Source organism: Hibiscus syriacus, unplaced genomic scaffold, assembly GCF_006381635.1.
Source record: "Hibiscus syriacus cultivar Baekdansim isolate YM2019G1 unplaced genomic scaffold, ASM638163v2 tig00013808_pilon, whole genome shotgun sequence".
NCBI classification, from domain to species: domain Eukaryota; kingdom Viridiplantae; phylum Streptophyta; class Magnoliopsida; order Malvales; family Malvaceae; genus Hibiscus; species Hibiscus syriacus.
The window spans coordinates 439,812-463,345 of NW_024062310.1; the positions used below are offsets into that span (position 1 = coordinate 439,812).

The window sequence follows — 23,534 nt, forward strand, 5'->3', positions numbered from 1 at the left end:
TTCACACCATTAATTAAAGTTATTATAAATATTCTTGATCTAGATTAATAAAGGAGTCAGAACATTCTATAATTTACATTAAATCTCCTTCATTATGATCAATTTCTCTCGTATAAAACCATCTATTAACAAATTTTTCTCTCTCATTACAATTCTCTGTTCAAAATAAAAATAAATAAATTACCAACGTTCGATGACATTGATTTATTCCCAACAATCATATAATAATCTCACATGAGAAGCACCTAAAGAAAAGTAGAAAATGGCGAAATAGAAACGGGGTTACATGCATTGCAAAATAAGACCATCGTTAACGGTCGTAAAAAAAAGGGAGAAAGAAATGAGAAAAAAGTTAATAGATTTATGGGAATTTGGAGAGGAAAACATGTCCGAAAACTACATCGATATAAAAACATATTTAGATGGATCGAAAAAAAATAGAAAGTCGAGTAATATAGAACTAAGATTTACGGGTGTTTGAATATTTTTTATTGAAACAAACATTATATTCGTACTCAGGGTGTATAAATAAGTAAGCTAGTTGGATTTAAATTCAAATAGCCTTCCTTGATTAAATTTATAAAAGTTATTAGAAGTATGAGAATAATCAATGAAATTAAAGTTTGAATATTAACTTGAGAGTGAAAATTCTTTAGATACCAACTTCAAGAAATTGTCTAATTCATAAATTAATTTAAGAACAAAAAAATTTTAAATACTATTTTAGAAAAATAGTATTCAAATACTAATTATATATTTAAGAGTTAAAAAAACATAACAGGTTGGCTGATTCCGATTCCATTAACGATGCATGGCCTCATCTATTCTAAGTCTTATATACAAGACGAATAGGAGGAAGACACGTTGGAAAATTTTATTTTTTAAATTACTTTGCTCATTTGGTGAATGGTTTTTGGATCTTCAACTCAAAACCTGTTACTCTTATGTTTTTTTTGCCCAATACGGTATGTGGGCGGATTATTTGGCCCAATAAGGCACCCCAAAAATTATTTTGGGATATACGACATTTTCTATAGTATAAGTGACGAGTTCCATGGGATATAATTTTTTTATTTCCGGCCTAATATTTTAATATTTCCTTTTTGGAACTCGTCACCTCGAGGTGACGAATTCCATTAAAAAAAATTCAAGATTATGAAGTGAATTTTTTTTAAAAAAAATATTTTTTTTGCTCTCTAAAATATGGTAGATTATGTTGAAAAGAAAAAAACTACAAACTTAGTACATTAACATGAGGACGTAAATAGGACTAATCTTATGAACACCATAAATATTAAATAAAATCATTAACATAGTAGTATTGATTAAGAAGTTTTAATCTTCGTAATCAGTAGACTCGTCAGAAGTAAGATTAAGTTCTTCAATTTCCCATTCTTTTACTGTTGTCGTTCACATACAAATTGGAACCATGCTTCTGGGTCTCCATCATCTATGTTTTTTTTTTTCTTGGTCATTTGTCTGAGTTGGTGGGATATTCGAGCTGGAATCAATATCCTCAATGGTACGAGCAAGGTCGAGATCATCGAACTCTACAAACAAATCAATAGTGATAGAAAATATGTCTCAATCATGCCAACAAGGTCTACATCACCGCTTAGATGAAACATCGTATATGATACTGGAAATTTATAATATGTGGAAGATACTCTTCTACAACTTCCGAGTAGAACTATTGTTTATATACTGGACTTCAACTTGTGTGGTTGGATAGTTTTTGGGAAACACATGGTTCTAGATTTGCAATCGTAAAAATAGTTGAACAAAGAATTGACATGTTTGAAAAAAAACTAAAGCTTTGGAAGTGAAAGATTGAAGGTGTTATAGTTTTTTTTTACTTCAATATCAGAATTAAATGGCTTTCAACTCACATATATTAATAATTGTTGAAGATGTTAATGCACCACTATTTCACCCGTTTTCTGAACAGTTGCTTGAATTTTGCATTAAATGACCTCTGAAAAGTAAATGAAACAGTGCATTATTGCTGTAATAAATGACATCTGAAAAATAGATGAAACAATGCATTATTGTTGTAATAATGACCTCTGAAAAGTAGCTGAAACGGTGCATTATTGCTACAATAAATGACCTCTGAAATGTAGCTAAAACGGTGCATAATTTGGCCTGGTTAAAATACACGTTTTTTATGACTTGAAGTGATAATTCAACACTAAAAAGTTTTCTGATTTGAGTGATATATCATTGAGAAGTTGAAGATGATAATGCAACACTATTTTCACCCATTTTCTGAATAGTTGTTGGAATTCTGCATTAAATGGCCTCTGAAAAGTAGTTGAAATGGTGCATTATTGTTGTAATAAATGACCTCTGAAAAGTAGCTGAAAGATTGAAAATTGAGATGACATTTCACTAGAGAGGTATTGTATTGTAATTAATGAGGTGTCTTATTTATTTTAAATTGGCTCACTTCTGATGAATCTTCACAATCCTTGTTATTTTGTTGCAATTGTTTTGAACAAGCGAAAAACCAATCTCTCTCTGAAGCTATGGCAAACAAGTTTTTCGCAGTCGTCCATCGGCCAAATTGTTGAAGTTGAAGATGGTGTTCAGTTCATGTCACAGAGTCTCGTGAACATGATGTTTCCGGAAAATGTAACTCATGGGCAAATGAAGATGAAAATCGAAAACAAAATCAGAGCTTTTGTTTGAAGTTTGAGATATCGAAACATCATTTCAGAGACTCTGTTGAAATATGGAGCAATCGTACTCGATGACGATGACGATGTAGTTGTTATGGTTGATCTTTATCAATCTTCTGGTAATTAGATGATTAAGATTATTGCCGAAACTGCAGATGTTCCTACTTCCTCAACTGTTGCACTAGTGATTACAGAAGCAGGACCATCAGAAGATGTAAATAACCTCGTCGGGGGATTCGATGAAATCCTTGCTGATTCTAGCGAGGACATTGAAACTTTTGTTCCGCTTACGATGGACAATGACACACCAATAATCGATGAATCTAATATTGTCGAGGCTGCTTAAGAAGGACAAGCCTCTGACATAGAGGGTGATGTATAGGAGGCAACCGTTTGTCGTGGCCAAGTAATGCAGAATTCTCCGCCAGTTTGGGCACATCCACCAACATCCATGCAAGCAGAAAGTTCGCACCCTCAGATGCCTCAATATCGTCATGCAGTTGCAATGCATGAGATAAACTATGATGTCATGAGGAATCCTGAGATTCCTGATATGCCCAATATATGTGCAACCCACTCTAGATTCTTTTCTTTGATAATTCTTTAATTTATCAATTACAATTTCTTAATCCGCATTAAAAATGCTTATTATAGTGAGCCTTAATTAGATTTGTCATTTATATTTACTCTTAATGTATTAATAATTTTTGTTCATCATATATTATAGGGATTAACAATAACTTAACTTTAGTTAATAATGTATAACTATGCAAATCACTTAGTTTGAACAAAAATATAAAATATATTATGTTTTTTTTTAAATAATTATTGTTTTTTTACTTAAATTTTTATCCATCTTCTTAATTGTTTTTCAAATTAAAGGGAACCTAATGAAATACATCAGGCATGTCCAGAACGGACGAACCTAGAATGCCCGTGCTGAGTATATTAGTGAAAGAGTCGTGTGTTGAGGTGAACAAGGATAGTTGACCAGGCCTATTGTTGTTAATCTTGGAGATGAGATCTGTTTCCAGGTTTGCTTCACGCCGAATAGGAATGAAACTAACAATCTAAACTTGATCCAATAGTCTACAAATTTCACGCACCAAGGAGTGAGGGCTTTTGAGGGAGACATTTGTAACCAATTTAAAAGCATCCGAGCTATCCATATGAAGTTGTAGTTTCTGAAACCCATTGCTCCAGCAGATCTTTAATCCTTCAAGAATTCCCTATACCTCAGCGATGAGGACTGATGTCGAACCAAGTTGCTTGTAGAATCCCAACAGAAAATTACAGTCATGATTTTTAAAGATACCACCCGCTGAGGCTTTCCTCAAACTATTCACTGTCACATCCGTATTATGACAGATCCAATCACATGGCGTCGGTCTCTATTGAATTTCCAGCTTTTCAGAGTTAACATGAGCACTCGGAGCTTTTGACACAGTGGTGGCTTGTTTGGCGACAAGCAGACTTTGATGAAGAAGGGTGAACGAATTAACACACTAAATCTTGAATATACGCTCATTTCGCCTCTTTCAAGTATTCCAAGTAAGGGGTGAAAACAAGCTATTCCAAGGGACAACATACTTCAGGTACGCGGAAAATGTGTATCGTTGACTCCTCAACCGCACTAAAAGTTATGCAAGATGGGTTGTGATCAATGCCTCTTCTGCACTGATTCGCATTAGAAAGAATTTTATTGTGCATTGCAAGTCAGAGAAAGCACCACACTCTCTCTGAGACAGCGTGTAATACCCAAATTTTTGATTAGTGACCAAAATGAATAAAATAAAAGTTTGATGGCTAAAGTATAAACTTAAGAAAAATTTAGAGAGTAAATGTTAATTTTCAAAAATAAGTATTTTATTCCCGTAAATGAATAGTTTATCCCTCAAGAATAATGTTTTCGTGTTACTCGGATTTTTGGTATGAAATTGATGTTAAAACTATAAAATGTTAAAGTTCAAAAGAAATTCGGATAATCGTATCCAATCAAAAATTTAGGAAATTTTGCTAAATAATATAGCAAGGGAAAAGAAGTCATTCCAATGTTTAAAAGGATAAGATTTAATATAGACCATTGGATTTAAGATGATTTCCATGTTAAATCTTACCATTAGATTAAAAAGGTAAGATTAATATTTTGGTAACTTATAAGGACAAAGTTGGTAATTACTAACTCCATGGTTTTAATCTTAGGCCTTGGGTAAAGAATTTGACATATGGCACATTTAGGAGCATTGAATTTCAAGGATAAAATGGTCATTTGACATTAAAATAAATTTTAAATTCATTTGGTTATTATATATGACAAATGGCTAGAAAGAAAATTCAAGAGTTCTTCAAATTGCTGCTGCTGTTGTGAACTCCCAAGAACAAATAGGTACTGTTGACGAAAACGGGTAAAGAAAACGAAAGAACACGAGAATTTTGCGAGGTTCGGCAATGTGCTTACGTCCTCGGTGCCTAGGCGGCGCTAGAAGTTTTATTCAATGATCTTTTAGGTCTAGGTTACATCTCTATTTATAATAGAAAACCCTGGTACATAATTACAAAATCAACCCTGTACCGTACCGCGGGGGCTGCGCCCCCACACCCCCAACCCACATAATTCGTAACCCCACAACGAGACTTTTTATGAGCCATACATAACAAATCTCCACCTTGGCGAATATCCTGCCCCTTGGAAACTTCAATGTGGGTTGGGTTACCTTGCTTCTTTAACAACTCGAAACATTCAACAAGTCCAAGCAATGCTTGAACTTGTCTGTCGTAACTGGCTTGGTGAACATATCAGCGGCATTCTCATCAGTATGTACCTTCTGAAACAAAACCTCTCCAGATGCAACCAACTCTCTGATCTTGTGGAACCTTACATCAATATGTTTAGTTCTAGCACGATACACCTGATTCTTAGCCAAGTGAATAGCACTTTGATTATCACAAAGCAACTGAACTCCACCTTGTTGAACACCCAACTCCTTCACTAAACCAGTAAGCCATAAAGCTTCTTTTGCAGCTTCAGCCGCTGCCATGTATTCAGCTTCAGTTGTAGATAGTGCCACGACAGATTGAACAGTAGACTTCCAGCAAATAGGCCCTCCACCAAGAGTAAACACATACCCTGTCGTAGATCTTCTATTATCCAAGTCACCTGCATAATCTGAATCCACATATCCTACAACCAAAGGATTATCCCGCTGACTCCCAAAAACAATTCCATGTCCCACAGTACCCTTTAAGTACCGAAAGATCCACTTGACTGCATCCCAATGTTGCTTACCAGGTTTAGACATGTACTTACAAACTTGACTAACAGCATGAGCTAAATCAGGACGAGTACATACCATCGCATACATCAAGCAGCCAACAGCATTAGAATACGGAACCTTTGCCATATTTTCAGCTTCCTTATCTGTCTTAGGGCACTGTTCTGATGAGAGCTTAAAGTGATTCGCCAATGGAGTGCTAACTGGTTTCGCGCTGCTCATCGCAAACCTTTCTAGCATTTTCTCAACATAACCCCGTTGAGATAGCCGCAGTTTCCTTGAGTCTCTGTCCCTGCAAATTTCCATTCCAAGAATTTTCTTTGCAGCACCTAAATCTTTCATATCAAATTCCTGACTCAATAAAGTTTTCAAACCGATAACATCATCCATGTTCTTCGCAGCAATCAACATATCATCAACATACAGTAATAGAAAAATAAAAGAACCATCATCAAGGCTCTTAACATAGACACAACAATCATACTCACATCGGTTGTAGCCAATCTTGATCATATAGGAGTCAAACCGTTTATACCACTGTCTCGGAGACTGTTTTAACCCGTATAAAGATTTCTTCAATCTGCAAACTAAATGCTCGTTTCCAGGTTGAGTGAAACCTTCAGGTTGCCGCATGTAGATCTGCTCCTCTAAATCACCATGCAAAAAAGCAGTTTTAACATCCATCTGCTCTAAATGCAAATCCCAACTAGCCACCAATGCAAGTACTGCTCGGATTGAAGTGTGCCTGACCACAGGAGAAAAGATTTCATCATAATCAACTCCTTTCTGTTGTGAAAAACCCTTCGCTACCAAACGAGCCTTGAACTTCTCCCCCTCTTTTTCTGTTACTGCTGGTTTCTTCTTATACACCCATTTGCAACCAATCGGCTTCTTACCCTCAGGAAGGGGAACTAACTCCCATGTGCGATTGTGATTCAAAGACTCCATCTCCTCAACCATGGCTGTCATCCACTTGTCGTTTTCCTGACTAGTAACGGTATCATGAAAAGTAACTGGATCATCACTGCTAACAGTAAGTGCAAAAGATACCAAGTCTTCAAAACCCAATCTGTTCGGAGGCTTTATATTCGTCCGTCTCACCCTGTCTCTGGCGAGACTATAATCCTGCAAATCATCCGTAGTGGAACCACCAGAAGTCGGTTGAGAAGTTTCTGGTTTCTCAACTGGAAACTGCTCGAAATCTACCACTGTCGTGTCTTGCTTCTGCTGCAACATAGACTGTTCATCAAAAACGACATCTCTACTAATCACAACTTTCTTCGCAACTGGATCCCAGAACTTGAATCCTTTGACACCTTTCTTGTAACCCAGAAAAATGCACTCCTTCGATTTTGCATCAAGTTTGGATCTCTCATCAGCAGGTACATGCACATAAGCAGGACAACCAAAAATCTGTAAGTTATCAAAACTAACATCATGACCAGTCCATACCTCTTCTGTAACTTTCCCAGCCAGCGATGCCCTTGGCGATCTGTTGATAAGGTAACACGCCATGTTAACAGCCTCAGCCCAGAAGTGTTTGGGAAGCCCCGCATTCAACCGCAAACATCTGGCTCTTTCATTCAACGACCTGTTCATTCGTTCCGCAACACCATTCTGTTGTGGTGTCTTGCGCACTGTAAAATGCCTCTGAATCCCATGCTCCTTACAGAATTGTAGGAACCGTGAATCTGTGTACTCCGTACCATTATCAGACCGCAAACACTTGATTTTTCGTCCTGTTTGGTTTTCTACCTCAGCTTTCCACAGCTTGAACTTCTCAAAAACTTCAGATTTCTGTTTCAAAAAATACACCCAAACTTTCCGTGAAAAATCATCAATAAAAGTAACATAGTACCTAGATCCACCCAAAGACGATGTCGTGGAAGGCCCCATACATCAGAATGCACATAATCAAGAATCCCTTGAGTTGTGTGCTTCGCAGTCTTGAAACGGACTTTAGTCTGTTTACCAAGAACACAATACTTGCAAAAATCGAGCTTACAGCTTTTGACACCATGCAACAAGTTTCTCTTGTGTAATTCTGCCATACCACGTTCACTAAGATGAGCAAGGCGCATATGCCACAATTTTGTCGTATCATCACAGGACTCAACAGAGTGAACTCCACCTGCAACGGTACTCCCTAACAATCTGTAGATATTCCCTGCAGTCATCTTGCCTTTCATCACAGTCAATGCTCCTTTAACAATCCGAATGGTTTCCCTATCCTCGTCAGCCTTAGGGATAAAACCATTCTTGTGCAAAGTGCCCAAGGAAATCAAATTCTTCTTCAAGTCTGGGATATGTCGAACACCACTCAACGTCCGAACGGAGCCATCGTGCATCTTAATTCTGACATCACCAATACCAACAATATTGCAACATCGATCATCACCCAAATAAACCGAACCAGAATTAACCGGCCTGTATGTCGAAAACCATTCCCTATTTGGCGTGATGTGATAAGAACATCCAGAATCAAGAATCCAAGCATCCGTCAATTGTGTCGTTGAAATAGAAAGCATATCACCCTCACTGCAATCAGAAGTATCATCCTCGACCACGTTCACAGACTTGGATGAGCCATCACGCTTCTCATCGGTCTGCTTTTTAACTTCGGACAGTCTCGCTTCATATGTCCCGCCTCCTTGCACTTGTAACAGTGAATCGTCTTCTTATCCCTGGATTTGGATCTGGAATTCCGCTTCCCGGACCCTGCCTTCTCTGGCTTCCGTCCACGATCTCGATTACCCTTGACATATAAGCTATCGGCTTGAGAGCTTTCCCCTGCATTCTGTTTCCGCTGGTTGTGAGCCAACAAGGCTGCAGTAATCTCCTCAACGTTGATAGTCACTTTCCCATATGTAAGAGTAGTCACCATGTGTTCGTAAGAGGAAGGCAACGAACACAACAGAATCATCGCTCTGTCTTCATCCTCAATTTTCACATCAAGCCGAGCCAGATCAGAAACGATTTGATTGAAGACATTCACGTGTTGCGCCAAATCGTGATCGTCCTGCATCTTCAGCCCATACAGCCGCTGCTTCAGATACAGTTTTGTCGTTAAGGATTTGGACATAAACTGACTTTCCAACTTCCTCCAAATTTCGTCTGGAGACGATAGATGCATGACGTGATACATGACCTCGTCCGCCAAGCATAATCGTATGGTTCCTGCCGCTCGCTGCTGCAATTCTTCCCAATCTTCCTCATCCATCGACGCCGGCTTTGTAGGTCGCAAAGCCTTCAAGATCCCTTGCTGCGCCAATAGATCCTTCACCCTCGTTTGCCATAATCCGAAGTTACCCTGACCATCGAATTTCGTGACTTCGAATTTTGCTCCTGACATCTGATACCAATTGTTGACGAAAACGGGTAAAGAAAACGAAAGAACACGAGAATTTTACGAGGTTCGGCAATGTGCTTACGTCCTCGGTGCCTAGGCGGCGCTAGAAGTTTTATTCAATGATCTTTTAGGTCTAGGTTACATCTCTATTTATAATAGAAAACCCTGGTACATAATTACAAAATCAACCCTGTACCGTACCGCGGGGGCTGCGCCCCCACACCCACAACCCACATAATTCGTAACCCCACAACGAGACTTTTTATGAGCCATACATAACAGGTACATTTTCAAATTTCATTTTTAAGATTTTTAAGGTGGATTTAAGGTTTAGTTATGAAATCTAATTTTATTTTCTATTAAATTCTCTGCAATTTGGTACCATTTATTCATGGTTTTTGATTAGTATATATTATGGAATTTCCTAAATATAAAATGCTAAAACACTCTTAATTCATTAATCGGCAATATATGGAATCACAATTGAATCAGCAAGGGCATAAGATGGACAAGACTTACTCTCTTTAGCAGATTCACTCTATCTTGTAATCCTTCCATTGCTCTTTCATTTTCATGCTCATTGATTTCGTGCGAGTACGAAGATGAGGCCCTTATGCCACCTGGGTGTAAGGATTCAATTGAATTGACGATGGGTTATGAAAGCTTAGATGTTGTTTTATCATTTCCATATTTGATTGAAGTTGAAAATCAGTTGTTAGAGCTATAGGAACTTATTTGGCTATTATGGAAAAGTTTAGGGTTTGAGATAAAAATTTATTTTGAGCTTTGTCATGAAGATTAAGTGTTTAGAAAGTTTTGAAGTGTTGATTGAGGTAAAAATCTAAGGATATACTACGGGCAATTCGACAATTTTTTAAAAAATAAGAGATTGATGTGTAAATATTGTTTGATGATGGGAATGATTAGGAAATGATATCATTTTCGAAAATGGATTGTTTGGAGCTAGCTCATCAAGCTTCTACCAAATAACAAAGCCCAAATGACACCAAAACACTACCAATATAACCCAACCGAAACCTAGCTCATCAAGGGTGCAGCAGCAGCCGCCTATAACTCACCATTCCCAGAAGTTTCACCAGCTTCTATGAACACGAAGCAACCACAGCTGGTCTCCTTCCCGCTGGTCTCCTTCCCGCTGGTCCCACCAGTAACTAATTTCTCCGAAGATGCTCCATCAAACAAACTCAATGGCCATCATCAAATCCATGCAAGCAAAAGATGACTGATGGAAACAGTTAAAAATTGAGGATGTAATTTTGTATTGATTTTTTTGTAATATGGGGTTTATAAAGACCCCACAACAATATGTAATCGAGGTTGGCTTCCCTCGTTCAAAAAATAACTCTCTCGATTGAAGGGAAAAGCAATAGCAACCCAGAAAATTCAGAAGCAATTCTTTTGCTTTCATTCTTTTTTATTCATTTTTCTTCTTTTCGAAACAAAAATAGAAAAGAAAGAGCCTAAACATATTCGAAACAAATAAAGTAAAAAATCAAAAATAGAGAAATAGAGAACCTTACCTCTCGGCTAATGACATTTGTGATAATTGGACCTCTGTCGGCTAATCTGAACGGTGAGAAGGCATGGTATGTCCCCGAGAACAACATATTTCAAAACCAACAATATCTAACGACGAACGGAGGAGATCAATGAAGTGAAAGTTGGAACATTCTCAGCCTTTTGTTAGGAAATATTAATCGATTCACACGAGTCGATAGATATAGTTTGGACCCCAACGGCCATCGAATACGGCGACCGATACGATGGTCGACGATGACCGTTGATCTTTGAGTAGCTTGACCCGTCCTCTTGTGATTGGTCCTAATGGCAAGGTGTGTGGTGCTTGTATCATTGCACGTACATCATATGGATGTAAAGACTGCATTTTTGAATGAAGATCTAGACGATGAGATTTATATGGAGCAACCACTAGGTTTTGAAGTTCAGAAGGTAAAGTGTGTAGACTTAAAAAATCACTTTATGACCTTAAACAAGCTCCAAAGCAGTGGTACAAGAAATTTCACAAAACTATTTTATGCATTGGTTTCATTGTAAATGGAGCGAATGCATGTGTGTATTTGAAAATGTTTGGGACTGATTGTGTCATCATGTTTGTATGTTGATGACATGTTGTTATTCATTACTAACATCGATTTCATTAACAAAACCAAAAATTTCTTGTCCAATAAATTTGAGATGATGGACTTAGGAAAGATTGATATGTTCTTAAGAGTTAAGGTTACCAAACCGATAAGTGATTTTCTTTAAATCAAACTTACTATACTAAGAATGTGTTAAAATTTTTTGACAATTTTAATGTAACACATGTTAGAACTCCTTATGGCTCTTGTATACGACTCCTTAAAAATAAAGGAAATTGTGTTTCCCAATAATAGCATGCTAAAATCATCATAAGCCTTATGTTCTTAATGAACTATACTCAGCCAGATGTTGCCTATATTGTGAGTAGGTTGAGTGGATATACTCATAATCCTATTGGTGAACACTAGATTGCACTAAGATGCTAACTTAAGTATCTTAAAGGTACTATGTATTAGAAACTCGATTTTGTTGGTTATCTTTCAGTTTTAGAAAGATATTGTAATGTTAAAGGGGTTACTGATAATGATGAAGTAAACTATATGAGTGGGTATATTTTCACCTTAGGTGGCATAGCGATCTTATGGAAGTCTACTAAGCAAACTTGTATCGCTCGTTCTACCATGGAGTCAAAGTCCATTGATCTTGACTTAGTTGGGCAAAAAGCTGAGTGGCTTAGAAACTTGTTAGCATAAATACCTTTGTGGGGAAAACCGACTCCTCTGGTGTTCTTGTTGTGTGATTCACAAACTATGATATGTGTGGCTCAAAACCAAGCTTACAATTGTAAGAAGAAACACATTCTCTTTAGACATGAATCAGTAAGACATTTAATACAAAAATGAAGTACTTTTTTAGAGTATGTGAAGTTGGAGATGAACCTAGTTGATCCGCTTACCAAAGGGTTAAGCCAAAAATTGGTTCTGGATTCGTCGAGGGGGATGGGTCTAAAACTCATTGGTTGAAAAATTCATGGTGGATACCCAACTTAGTTATATAAGTTCAATGTAGTCAAACGAAGCCATGAAAAGACTCATAGCGTACATTTTCTTACATATCCTTATGAAGAATAATGTACATACACGTGATGGACTTAATTACTCTTAATAAATTCATAGCCCAACCTTTTGATGGTCTTAGTGAATAAGACTTGATGAATTTATCGATCTTGGCTGAATATCTATTCTTAATAAGTTCACAACCCATTGTTGAGTAGGTAGTCCTAATCGCGACGGACTATGTGAACTTACCGCTAGAGGGGATGAGTTTTCTTAAAACTTTTACTGAATTCAAACACAAGAGTTTGGGTGTTCCTAGTGAGAAGAATATATTGAGTTCATCAATTAATAATGTTTAATATTTATTCTTAATGATTTTTAACACATAGTGTAGGTGGTTCATTTAATATGAACTTGAAGAAATCCACGTTACTTATCGGGAGGATGAGCTATCGTAAAAGCTCTAAATTATTTCATAGCTCAATTTTAGGTGTTTTATGTTGAGATAAATTTGATGAAATAACCTACGTAAGTGAGAAAGATTAATCATATTCTCTGAAAAACATTGGGTTGTATTTTTAATACACTTACTAGAATCCTGAGGAAAGAGTGTTACACTTATATACATATATGTATATATACACTTTCTAGACGTATTGAGGACTTTGTTGGATAAGAGGTTAGTTGTGTGCTATGAGTTCACCCTAATATTAGAAAGTTCAAGATTCGATCATTTATCTAAAAGAAGAATTACTTATTATCACTATGTACTAGTTTTAGATACGTTCACTAGTGCTTAAGCAGCTAATCTCACAATTGTTCTTCTCTCGATTTTTAAAAAATTTAAAACATTTTTCTCTTTTCAAATAATTTTTTCGTATTTTGTAGTGCATATAACCCACATAGAGAAGGTAAATACTCTTGGGAATGTATCTAAAAAGATAGTCTTTCTCTTCCTTATTAAATGTGGTGAAACAACTCTCTCGCACACGTGTGTTGTAACACCCTGAACCCGATTGGGCCCAAAGTGTCACACTAGGCTACCAAGGCAACCCCTGATTTTCAAAACATGTTCATTTTCCTTTCAAACATATTAAATGGTATCATAATTAAAACATAATTAACTATTATAAAAACATTTTACAAAACCAGAGCTCCATGATACATAATTTAAAACAAAAATAATACAAACTCTGAGTTTAATAAACTGAATACATGAGTAAGATTCTATGAATACATACGACCAATAAAGCTACAATATAGTACTTTGTCAGAGGTGCTAGAAATCTGCTGCAACGGTACCCTACAAACTACCCAAGCTACTAACCTGGTAACGGAAAACATCCGAAGGCTGAGCTTACAAAGCCTAACAGTATAATTGCTAATATAGAACAACATAAGAATTTCATAAACACAAGCATGATGAAGACATTGTACTAAGTAATAGGTACATACATGATCTAGATCAAGTGCTACCTACTTAAGGCTTTACTGTTCTATGACTAGAGTAGAAGTCTCGCACTTCTCTTAGTCTTCTTCTAAAGGCCTAACCATGAGTACGCCTCTGAAGGGTTTCTATCCGTAATGAATGTAACTGCTACACATTATCTAAATGCGACACTGATACTCCTGTTCATTATCTGAATGCAAACCTGACCATAATGTGCATTATTTGAATGCACCCTTACTAGTAACCGGTGTCACATAGCATCAGTACAATTCCCGCCTATTTGAAGCATTGGCTCAGTCTCACATAGCCTTCAAGCCAAGCTTTAACATATATGATGCACTAAACTAACATAATAAAACATGCATATCTAATGTTCGAAGACCACACACAACACTGACATCGTTAACCCACTCTTCGCGAGTGTTTAGGCCTCATGCCCTAGTTAGCCCCTGAAGTGCCTCACGCACTGTAAATTCCCTACTAGGCCAACTATGGTAACCTAGCTTCACCCTAGCATAGCTAGACTCACTAAAGTGAGGTTATCCTCTCACTAGCTATTATCTTACTCATTCTCTAATCTAGAATGTTATGCCAAGGCTTATTAGTCTGTTACTGATATTATTTATTATGTTTTATTTTGGTCGTTCACTACTTAAGGGAGTCTTGGTCACTTTGACTCAAGAGAAGTCTCTACGCGTTTCGTGATTCACTGACGATTACTGAGTTTGCTTATTAGTCTGTTACTGATATAATTTTTTTAAAAAAATCGTTATATTATTAATATATTATTTTAAAATTAATCAATAATTATTTTTTGTGCTAATGAGATTCAGAGATTAAGATAATTAAGAGTATTTGTCATAGTATATTTAAGATCAGAGAGAAAAATCGACCAAATCAATAACAACTTAAATATTTGGATGATTTATAATATACAAATATGAAAACTCTATGCTCAATCGAAGCTGAATTTAATTTTTATTTAATTTGTAATTAATTTTTATCTTATACTACAAACAAAATTTCTATATTTCAATTAAGAAATTATAAATATTATTTAAAACTATTAATTGTTTTTATTTATTTGAAAAATTAAATTATTTATATATATATATATAGTATAAAAGACGGAATAAAAAATTAATATGAAAGATCGACAACCAAACAAATTAAAACGAACTAAGTGACTTCGGTGGTAACTGATAAAGGAGTTGTTATTTTTTGAGTTCTTGGATTTAAACCTCATGAATATCATGAGCATAAGGTTTCAATTGATACAAAATTGTACTTACCCAGCCTAATAAAAAAATCAAACTAAAGTAAATTACCCAGCCTATTAAAAAAATTCAAACTAAATTAAAAAGAACAGTTCAAAAATCTAATAATTCGACCAACCAAGCAGTCTCAGAATATATATATATATTATTTAATTTTTACTTCATGGCCTAAGATTTAAAACTATGTGCAGTACACAAGAACTGATGGCAAGAACGAAAAGATAAACGCAGATGCATAAATACTCTCTCTCTATACATAGATAGGAACCATCTATTGCAAAACCAATCGGTGACTGTGAGGGGGCAAGGATTCCATTGAAACACCATATGTGGTAAAAGCCAATGGTTATTGCAGTTAAATTTACTGATGGAATTAAAAGGAGTACCAACAATCCCGCGTGCACCTCGTCATCTATTAGATCTACGATTTCAATCATTCCATCGTATCATTTCATCTTCAACCTCCATCTATCCAAGGCGCTTCTCTGCTACTTCAATTTGAGTTAAGCTGCTGAATATCTGAGAAAACAAAACATATCAAAAACAATTCTATTTAAAGAGCGATTGTTGACCTGAGAAGAGAATTATAATTATACCTTAAGGAAGAAGAAGACGATCTAAAGTGAAATTCCATTACCTGCTCCTATAGTTCGTTGGTGAAGTCCCATCAGGAGCACTAGCATTGCCAACCTGGAAACTCTCAGCATTGTGAATGCTGTTCTTTGATGCTCTATTTGAGAGCCCTGAATTCTCTCTTGTGTCACTGCCAGCATCCGCCTCTGAGTTCATAACAAACCCACTCTTACCTTGAACCTGATATCTTTCTCTAAACGATGGATTATAGATTTCACTGCCATAATCTTTATCAGGTGTGTTACGTACTGCATTCAGCGAAAGCCTGCGCGCCGAACTAGAAAATCGACCTTCGCTTTTCCTCCAGAACTTGGGATTCAAAAACTCAGTGCCAGGCAGCTTGCAACATGTGTTATCTGGAGAATCCGTGTTTGGTATCCTACCACTTGAAATAGCCAAATCATGTGATATTTCATCCAGAGCCATCTCCAGGCCATTTACACGTGTCTCTAGGGAATTAATCCCACTTTGAGAGCTTCCAATGAATTTCTAGAATCAAATTGAGAAACACCATTGTTATTAAAATCACTTAAAAGTAGCAGAGGATGAAACAAGATTGCATGTAAAAGGAGATTTTTGGGTTGGGGATTATCCTCCATGGAATGGAGAAACAATATAAAGCACAAGCAGGCTTCAAAAGAACTTCAGAAAGTAGAGCATTACTACAAATACCATAACCAAGGGTTTTACCGGAAAAATTTAAACACAGTTCAAATCCAGTAGCTTCCAACGAACAACAAAAAAGAAATTACCCTTTGAAAGAGAAATTCAGCTTCGTAAACTACCTGGAGGAGGTTTAATAGATTGGATTGCTGGTCTTCAATCTGAGCAAGTTGTTCACGGATCAAAGACAGATCCTCCATTTCTTTGGAATTCTCATCAACATCTGGAAAAACATTTTTGTCACCAACATCCAAGATCTCATCATCATCATGAAGAGGAAGCACCCGAAACCCAGATCTCAAACCAACAAACTTCTTTACTTTTTCATCATGGACCTTGACAAAGGGTACATTCTTTTTGACATTGTCATCACCAGAGGCCTCGGGAAACAAAGAGTTCGGCTCGGGTATTCCAGTCTTCCAATTAGATGATTTTGAGCGGTCCAGCTTCTTGGAAGCATCAGATGGAGGGGACCTGCTCGTTGGGACTACTTTATTTGATTGTGGGGTTTTAAAACCATCATCATTGATACTTTTAGCAACTGAAGGAAAGCATCCAACGCTACCATTATCTGTTCCCACTATCAAAGCACACAATCATAAATGATGAAAGCTAATAGTTTACAGCAGTAGTTACCAACCATAAATGTTCTACAGCAGCACAATAATAGCAACCCTTAAATTTCTAAGTTTTAAAGTGAAACTTGTTGAAATTGATCGCTCACACTGAAAGTATCAAATTCTTGTACCTTATCCCAGAAAAAAAAAATGCAGTTCATATTATATCTAACTTTTAAGGGTTTCAACATGATTAATTTCCAAATATCAGACAATTACAAGCTAAACAAAATTAAATCACTGTTGTACCTATTGAAGATGAGTCGGACTGAGGAGGAGTTGAGGCCTCTTCACTAACTCCAGAGACATCCTTCCATAAACCCAGACTATGATTCATAGTTTCTCGGACAATCTTAACCTATAGCAACAAAATTTATCAAAACGATGAGCAATCTTCTTCTACTTTTTATTTTTTTCCCCCTTTTCGGGAAGAGAAATATAATTAAATGATCACGGAGTAAAGATACACACGGATGCACCTTATCAAACCTCTTGTTCTCAAGAGCAGCAACACACGCCACTTTATACTCCGCTGCGAGCTCTTTCTCCGCCATGGCCACTTTCCCTAACAACTCAGCCGCCGCCTTTCTCGTACCCCAATCTTCGCTACTCAAAGACTCTACCGCGGAAAGCACTAGCCAATCCAAGACTCCTTTACTTCCGGCGCCACCAACGCTGGCAACGCTTCCAATAACTCCGAACACAGCCGGTTTCGCTTTGAAACTTTCACTCCTCACTAATTTCCCCAACTTCGGCAACACCCTCTTAAGCTGCTCCGTCTCGGGATCCGGCGTCGCCTCGATCGCAGCCGACAAACACATAGCCGCTCCGATCTGCGAGTTGACGTCTTGCTCCACCACGAGCATTTCGATCAAAGGCTTCAACAGAACCGAAAACGGAGGATTCGTGATGTGAGACGACATTGCGGTAGTCGCCTCGACGCAAGCGGATCGTACGGCAGAGTCGGGGTCGCGGAGGCGATGAACGAGGGTGGAAATCATCTTAGAAAGGTGAGGAGATAGGACGTTACCGTGCGAGTGAGACATCGAAGCCAAAAGGATCACACATTTCCTCCGAACCGGAGACTTGGCCGAAGAGTCGATGTCGCGAAGGCAGTTAAGGAACGGAGAGATGGAATCGGCGTTCAGGTTCCGAGCGATTGACTCGAGCTCAGCTGAAGCGAGTGCGAGAGTGTCGCGGTCGGCGAGTTTGTTGAGACAAGTGAAAACGCGTTGCTTAAGATCGTGAAGTTGCGTTTGAGGACTCGGCGGTGACCTGTTCTTGAAAGACATTGTTGTTTATGGCTGACTACTGATTTATGCAACGCCCTTGTATATTGCATTCGAGGAATAGATAGTGTGGGTGGGAAATTGGCGGTCAAAAATGGTGGATTTTAGGAAATTGCGGCAGGGGAAGAAAGGTTTCAATTATAAATAATTGTGCCGATGCCCATATTAAATGTACCTACATATTGAATCGATCCGAACCGGACCGATCAAACTACCTTTTTTTAGTTTGGTATGTTTATTTTATACTTATAAAATTATAATTTTTATTAAATATATAATTATATGAGTAAAATAAATTTTAGATTTTAAAATTTTATATTTTACCTTTTTAATTTTTAAATAAAAGTTAGGGATGTTATCAAAATAGCACTTGTAACATACGCTTGTGATGTCGTTTAAAATCGTTATTGCATGACCATAATATATGTAAGCACCGTAACAATATACGTTATGTCAACAATCGCGATACATGTAACATAATTAAAAACATGATTGTGATCGTAATTTAAATTCTTGATAAAAAGCTATTTTAAATATTCTGAAAAATAGTTTTCTATACCATACATTTTAAAAATAACACTAGTCCTTAGCCTTATAAAATCAACTACTATTGGACTGTTAGTATCATCAATGAGATGAGAAATAAATTTCAACAGCTTTAACTTTGGTAGTTCAGAAAATGCCACCTGCTTCAAAGGATAGTACCATAATTAATATATCCCTTTATTGCATAAAAAAGATACTGCAAATATTACTATTATTGCCAAAATAAATAAAATAAAACAAGTGATCCTCTAGCTAATTTACTTAAATATATCAATTTTTTGAGATTATAAACAACAATTATCTCTTTATTCACCAAAGTTATTTGGTATGTGTAGAAGTATATTTTGTGTAATATATCTTTCAAAAATATATATATAACATAATGTATCTGTGTGATATATCTTTTAAAAATACATCCAATAATACAATATACTTACATATAAATCCTGAAAATTGGAATGGTAAAAAATATATATAATTTTACAAGTATATATCAGCAAACTAACCGGAAATACAGCATAATTGATGCATTCTCTAAGGTGGACAACTCCTGGAATTGGAATAACACCACATTATTATTATTGCTATTATTTGAATAAAAAAGCCATTGTGGTTATGATTATTGTTATTAAAAAACACATTTATGAATCACGAGACATGTTCGTTTAGTTTTATTTAATTCAATAATTTAACAGATAAATTAATAAAAACAGATGGGAAAATAAACGAGGGTGGTTTTGCTTAGAGGACACGTGGTAACATGAATATCCCAACTGTAACCATTTTGACTTATTATACATTCCAATTTCATTATTATTTGTCTAATTAAATTAAATCCCGTTGTTAATATAAAAAAACACTTAATTAAGGTATCTGGATTGAGATTCGAGTATAAGACCCACGTGACTAACATGTGTTGGGGTCTAGGTTAAAAAATAAAAGTAAATCTAGGCTTAGGCTTAGGCTTAGGAGGATATACACGATAGCTTAGCTGAGAATATATAATGTAGAGCATGTGAGGGGCGAAGAATGATGGGGACAAGAAGGGTTCAAAGTTCTGAATTCAACAGATAATCACGTGACTCCCAGTACGGTGCGGATGGGCGGCAAATACATTTCATCTACCTTATATAAAATAAAATTATTAATTAAGAAGCAAGAATCAATTGATCTAATGAAATAAAAGATTGTTTTCGAAATCAAACGATTAAATTGATGTTATAAATAGAATAAGCTAGATTTAGAAGATTATCCTCATTTTGAATTTTGTAATATTTAATCTAAATTAATCGATCAATAAAACGAATGTCGATTATTACATCAAAATGTAATATTAAATATATACATATTTCAATAAAATTAATGATGGTTTTTGATTGCCATTCAATTTCAAGGTTTCATCTTAATTAATCTGGACTGACCCAGGTCCCACACATAATTTTGGTGAATGAGTCTCTCTGCAGTGATTTTCTACATACATAATGACTCGAACCTGAAACCTTACTTAAGCGATATCAAGTTGCTTACCACTTGAATCAACATTCGTTAGTAATTAATGATGGTTTAAATTGTTATATTAACAACGAAAAATCTGAACATGATTAATTATATTTTAATTAGGGTTTCAATTCTTTTAATTTAATTGATGAACCCTAATTACATTGACAATGACAACTCTCTCTCCACTTGTGATTAATTGTTTGTTAAGAATGGGTGAAAAACATAGACGCATGGGATTTATGATGACCATGGATTATGGGAAGTTTTAACCCCCACTAATTTTGGGATTTGAAACAAAGGTAAAAAAGACCCACCGATTTTTGGTTGTTGTCGACACCCTACCAAAATCTAGGGCTTGCTTCGTCTTTAAGCGTTACTCTCTACATTTAACCAGTGATGAATTCATTAATATTTTCAAGGTTTGAAGTTTATTTATAAAATTTGAAGAGTTAAAATATAATTTTATTATTATATTAATGTCTAACTTTATAATTTTTTTTAAAATTAGTATTACATTGGAATTTTATTATTTTAATTTTTAACATCTAGATATTATCATTGTGCACTGATCATCAAGTATCATATATTATAATTTAATTGTTGGTAAAATATAATGTTAATATAACATATGAATTTAAGTTTTTGTTTCTAAAAAAATTGAAAGTAGCTTTAGTGGTTAAATGGGGGATTTGTTCTCCTTAACTATTAGCGAAATGATCACGTGCGGTAATCTTAATATACAGTTAAAAAAAGGAGCTATCAATTTTGTTATTATTTAAATAAAAAAACCGTTAAAAAATTACCGAAAATATTATTATTTCTATTGGTTTTATTATTATTAACAAAATCTATAAAGTGCTGCCGATTTTATTATTTTGTTTACTGATTTTATTATTATTGGATATTTTACAGATAATATTAAAAAATATTGATGTTTTAATTAAAAATAAAAATATTTTAGGTATTTTTTATCAGTTTTATTATTTAAATAATAACAAAACTAATAATATTTTTTTTAATCTTATATTAAAAGTGTCGCAGTATAAAATTTCACGTGGAGGACAAAGGAGACAACCTGGATAACAGGTAATTATATCATTGGTTGTTCCTCTGATTTAAAGGGATAGATAAGAATAATATAGCTTAGATCCACCCCATGTGATTTTTTTTTTTTGTCTGTAAAATTCATATATTTTTTATATAAATAGAGAAACAGTTTTGTCCTTCTCAGCGTTAATGCTGAGACTAGAATTATGAATTTCTATTTCCAAGCTTCATAATTTTGAACATGAAAAAAGATAATTAATATAATTAAGTAATTTTTTATTAACTACTGATTAATCTAATATGACGAGGCGTTAAATTTTTAGATAAAATCAAAATTTTGAATTTTAATGATGTAAATTAAATAAATCTAGTTGTCGTTCATGTAATAAACTTTTCAAATATTTAAACCAAATTAATCAAATACTAGCACAAATATTGTTATATTTAAAAGAAAATTTTACAACACATGTCATACACTGAAATGTACCACTAATTTAATAGGGTAAAATTTTTAAATGGTCACTAAACTAAACTAAAATAATTCTTTTGAATATTGAACTTTTAAAAGTTACATAATAACCCATTCAATTTGTCAATTGTATTACAAAGTGAATATCACATCTTTAATTATCATTAAAGGATACATAACATGTTAAATTAATAAAAAAAACTCCTTTGAATCCTCAATTGTAAACTAAATTTCATTTTGATATTTTTTTAATATTTATAAGTAACAATTCTAAAAAATCAATTTTTAAATATACATATAAGTTCACGATTCATTTTTAAAGTTATAAAAGTATTTTTTAAAAAATTATAACTTTATAATTAATATTTTAACAAATAAAATTATATTTTTTTTAGAAAATATGAATTCATTAATTCAATTTTTTTTATAATTATATGTTATTTAATTGTGATTATATTTGAAAATTTATAATTTATAATTTTTTAGATCCAACAATTTCAGTTATAAAAATGAAATAATTTTTTATTAAACAATGTGATTCAATTATTTAACTTTTTTTTAATAATTTTAAATATAATTTTAAAAATATATTTATAATTTTAAAATATCAAAAACAAAATTTTAGCCACAATTTATGGAGCAAATGAGATATTTTTTTATTAATTTCATGCGCCACATTAGCCTTTAACAATAGTTAAGTGTTAACACTTCTTTTTAAACGGAATCCAAAATTTAATACTCATTTTATAACGTTTTTAGAAATTGAATGACCAAAAAGATTAGTTTATCATAGTTAATGGCTATTTATAGGGGTGTTCAAAATTCGGTTTTAACCGAATTAACCGACCGAACCAAATTAATTTGGTTAATTCGGTGGCCACCAAATTATTTCGGTCGGGAAATAGTTAAGGTTTTTTTGGATATTCGGTTAACGGTTAATTCGGTTCGAAATCGGTTTATTAACCGAAATAAAATTTTAATTATTAAATATATTATATATAACATATGGGTTCAGTTCAAACCATTTAAACCTCAATTAATAATTTAAGATCCAATAACTTTTAAACCTAAATCAATATTAATTAATTAAAAAAAATTATATAAAATTTTTATTTTATAATTATATATTATTTAAATTAATTGTAAATTGTTTTCTAAATTAAAAAATACTAAATATATTATATATAACATACGGGCTTAGCCCAAACCATTTAAAACCCAATTAATAATTTAAGATCCAATAACTTTTAAACCTAAATCAATATTAATTAATTAAAAAATTTATAAAAAAATTTTATTTTATAATTATATATTATTTAAATTAATTGTAAACTGTTTTTCTGAATTAAAAAATATTAAATATATTATATATAACATACGGGCTTAGCCCAAACCATTTAAAACCCAATTAATAATTTAAAATCCAATAACTTTTAAACATAAATCAATATTAATTAATTAAAAAATTTATATAAAATTTTTATTTTATAATTATATATTATTTAAATTAATTATAAACTGTATTTTTGAATTATAAAATATTTAATTTTTATATAAATTAGAAAATTTTAAAAAATTTTGGCTAATTCGAAAATTAATCGAATTAACCGAAATTTATTCGG

General features: G+C 34.2%; 1 protein-coding gene across 1 annotated transcript; it reads right to left on the reverse strand.

Annotated features, from left to right (window-relative positions):
* Positions 1 to 15,322: 15,322 nt before the first annotated feature.
* Positions 15,323 to 18,524, reverse strand: LOC120206498 (TORTIFOLIA1-like protein 4). The gene is made up of 5 exons (XM_039206133.1): positions 17,541 to 18,524; positions 17,311 to 17,419; positions 16,567 to 17,015; positions 15,786 to 16,270; positions 15,323 to 15,667 (listed from the first exon to the last, which is right to left on the reverse strand). The coding sequence occupies exons 1-5, from the start codon at positions 18,351 to 18,353 to the stop codon at positions 15,652 to 15,654; spliced, it is 1,872 nt and encodes a 623-aa protein (XP_039062064.1). The 5' UTR covers positions 18,354 to 18,524; the 3' UTR covers positions 15,323 to 15,651.
* Positions 18,525 to 23,534: the final 5,010 nt, after the last annotated feature.

Coding starts and splice junctions, on each gene's coding strand:
- LOC120206498 (XM_039206133.1), bottom strand. CDS start 18,353: ATGTCTTTCAAGAACAGGTCACCGCCGAGTCCTCAAACGCAACTTCAC. Junction 17,016..17,310: donor GTCCGACTCATCTTCAATAG/GTACAACAGTGA, acceptor TAGTGGGAACAG/ATAATGGTAGCGTTGGATGC. Junction 16,271..16,566: donor ATCTATTAAACCTCCTCCAG/GTAGTTTACGAA, acceptor ATTTGATTCTAG/AAATTCATTGGAAGCTCTCA.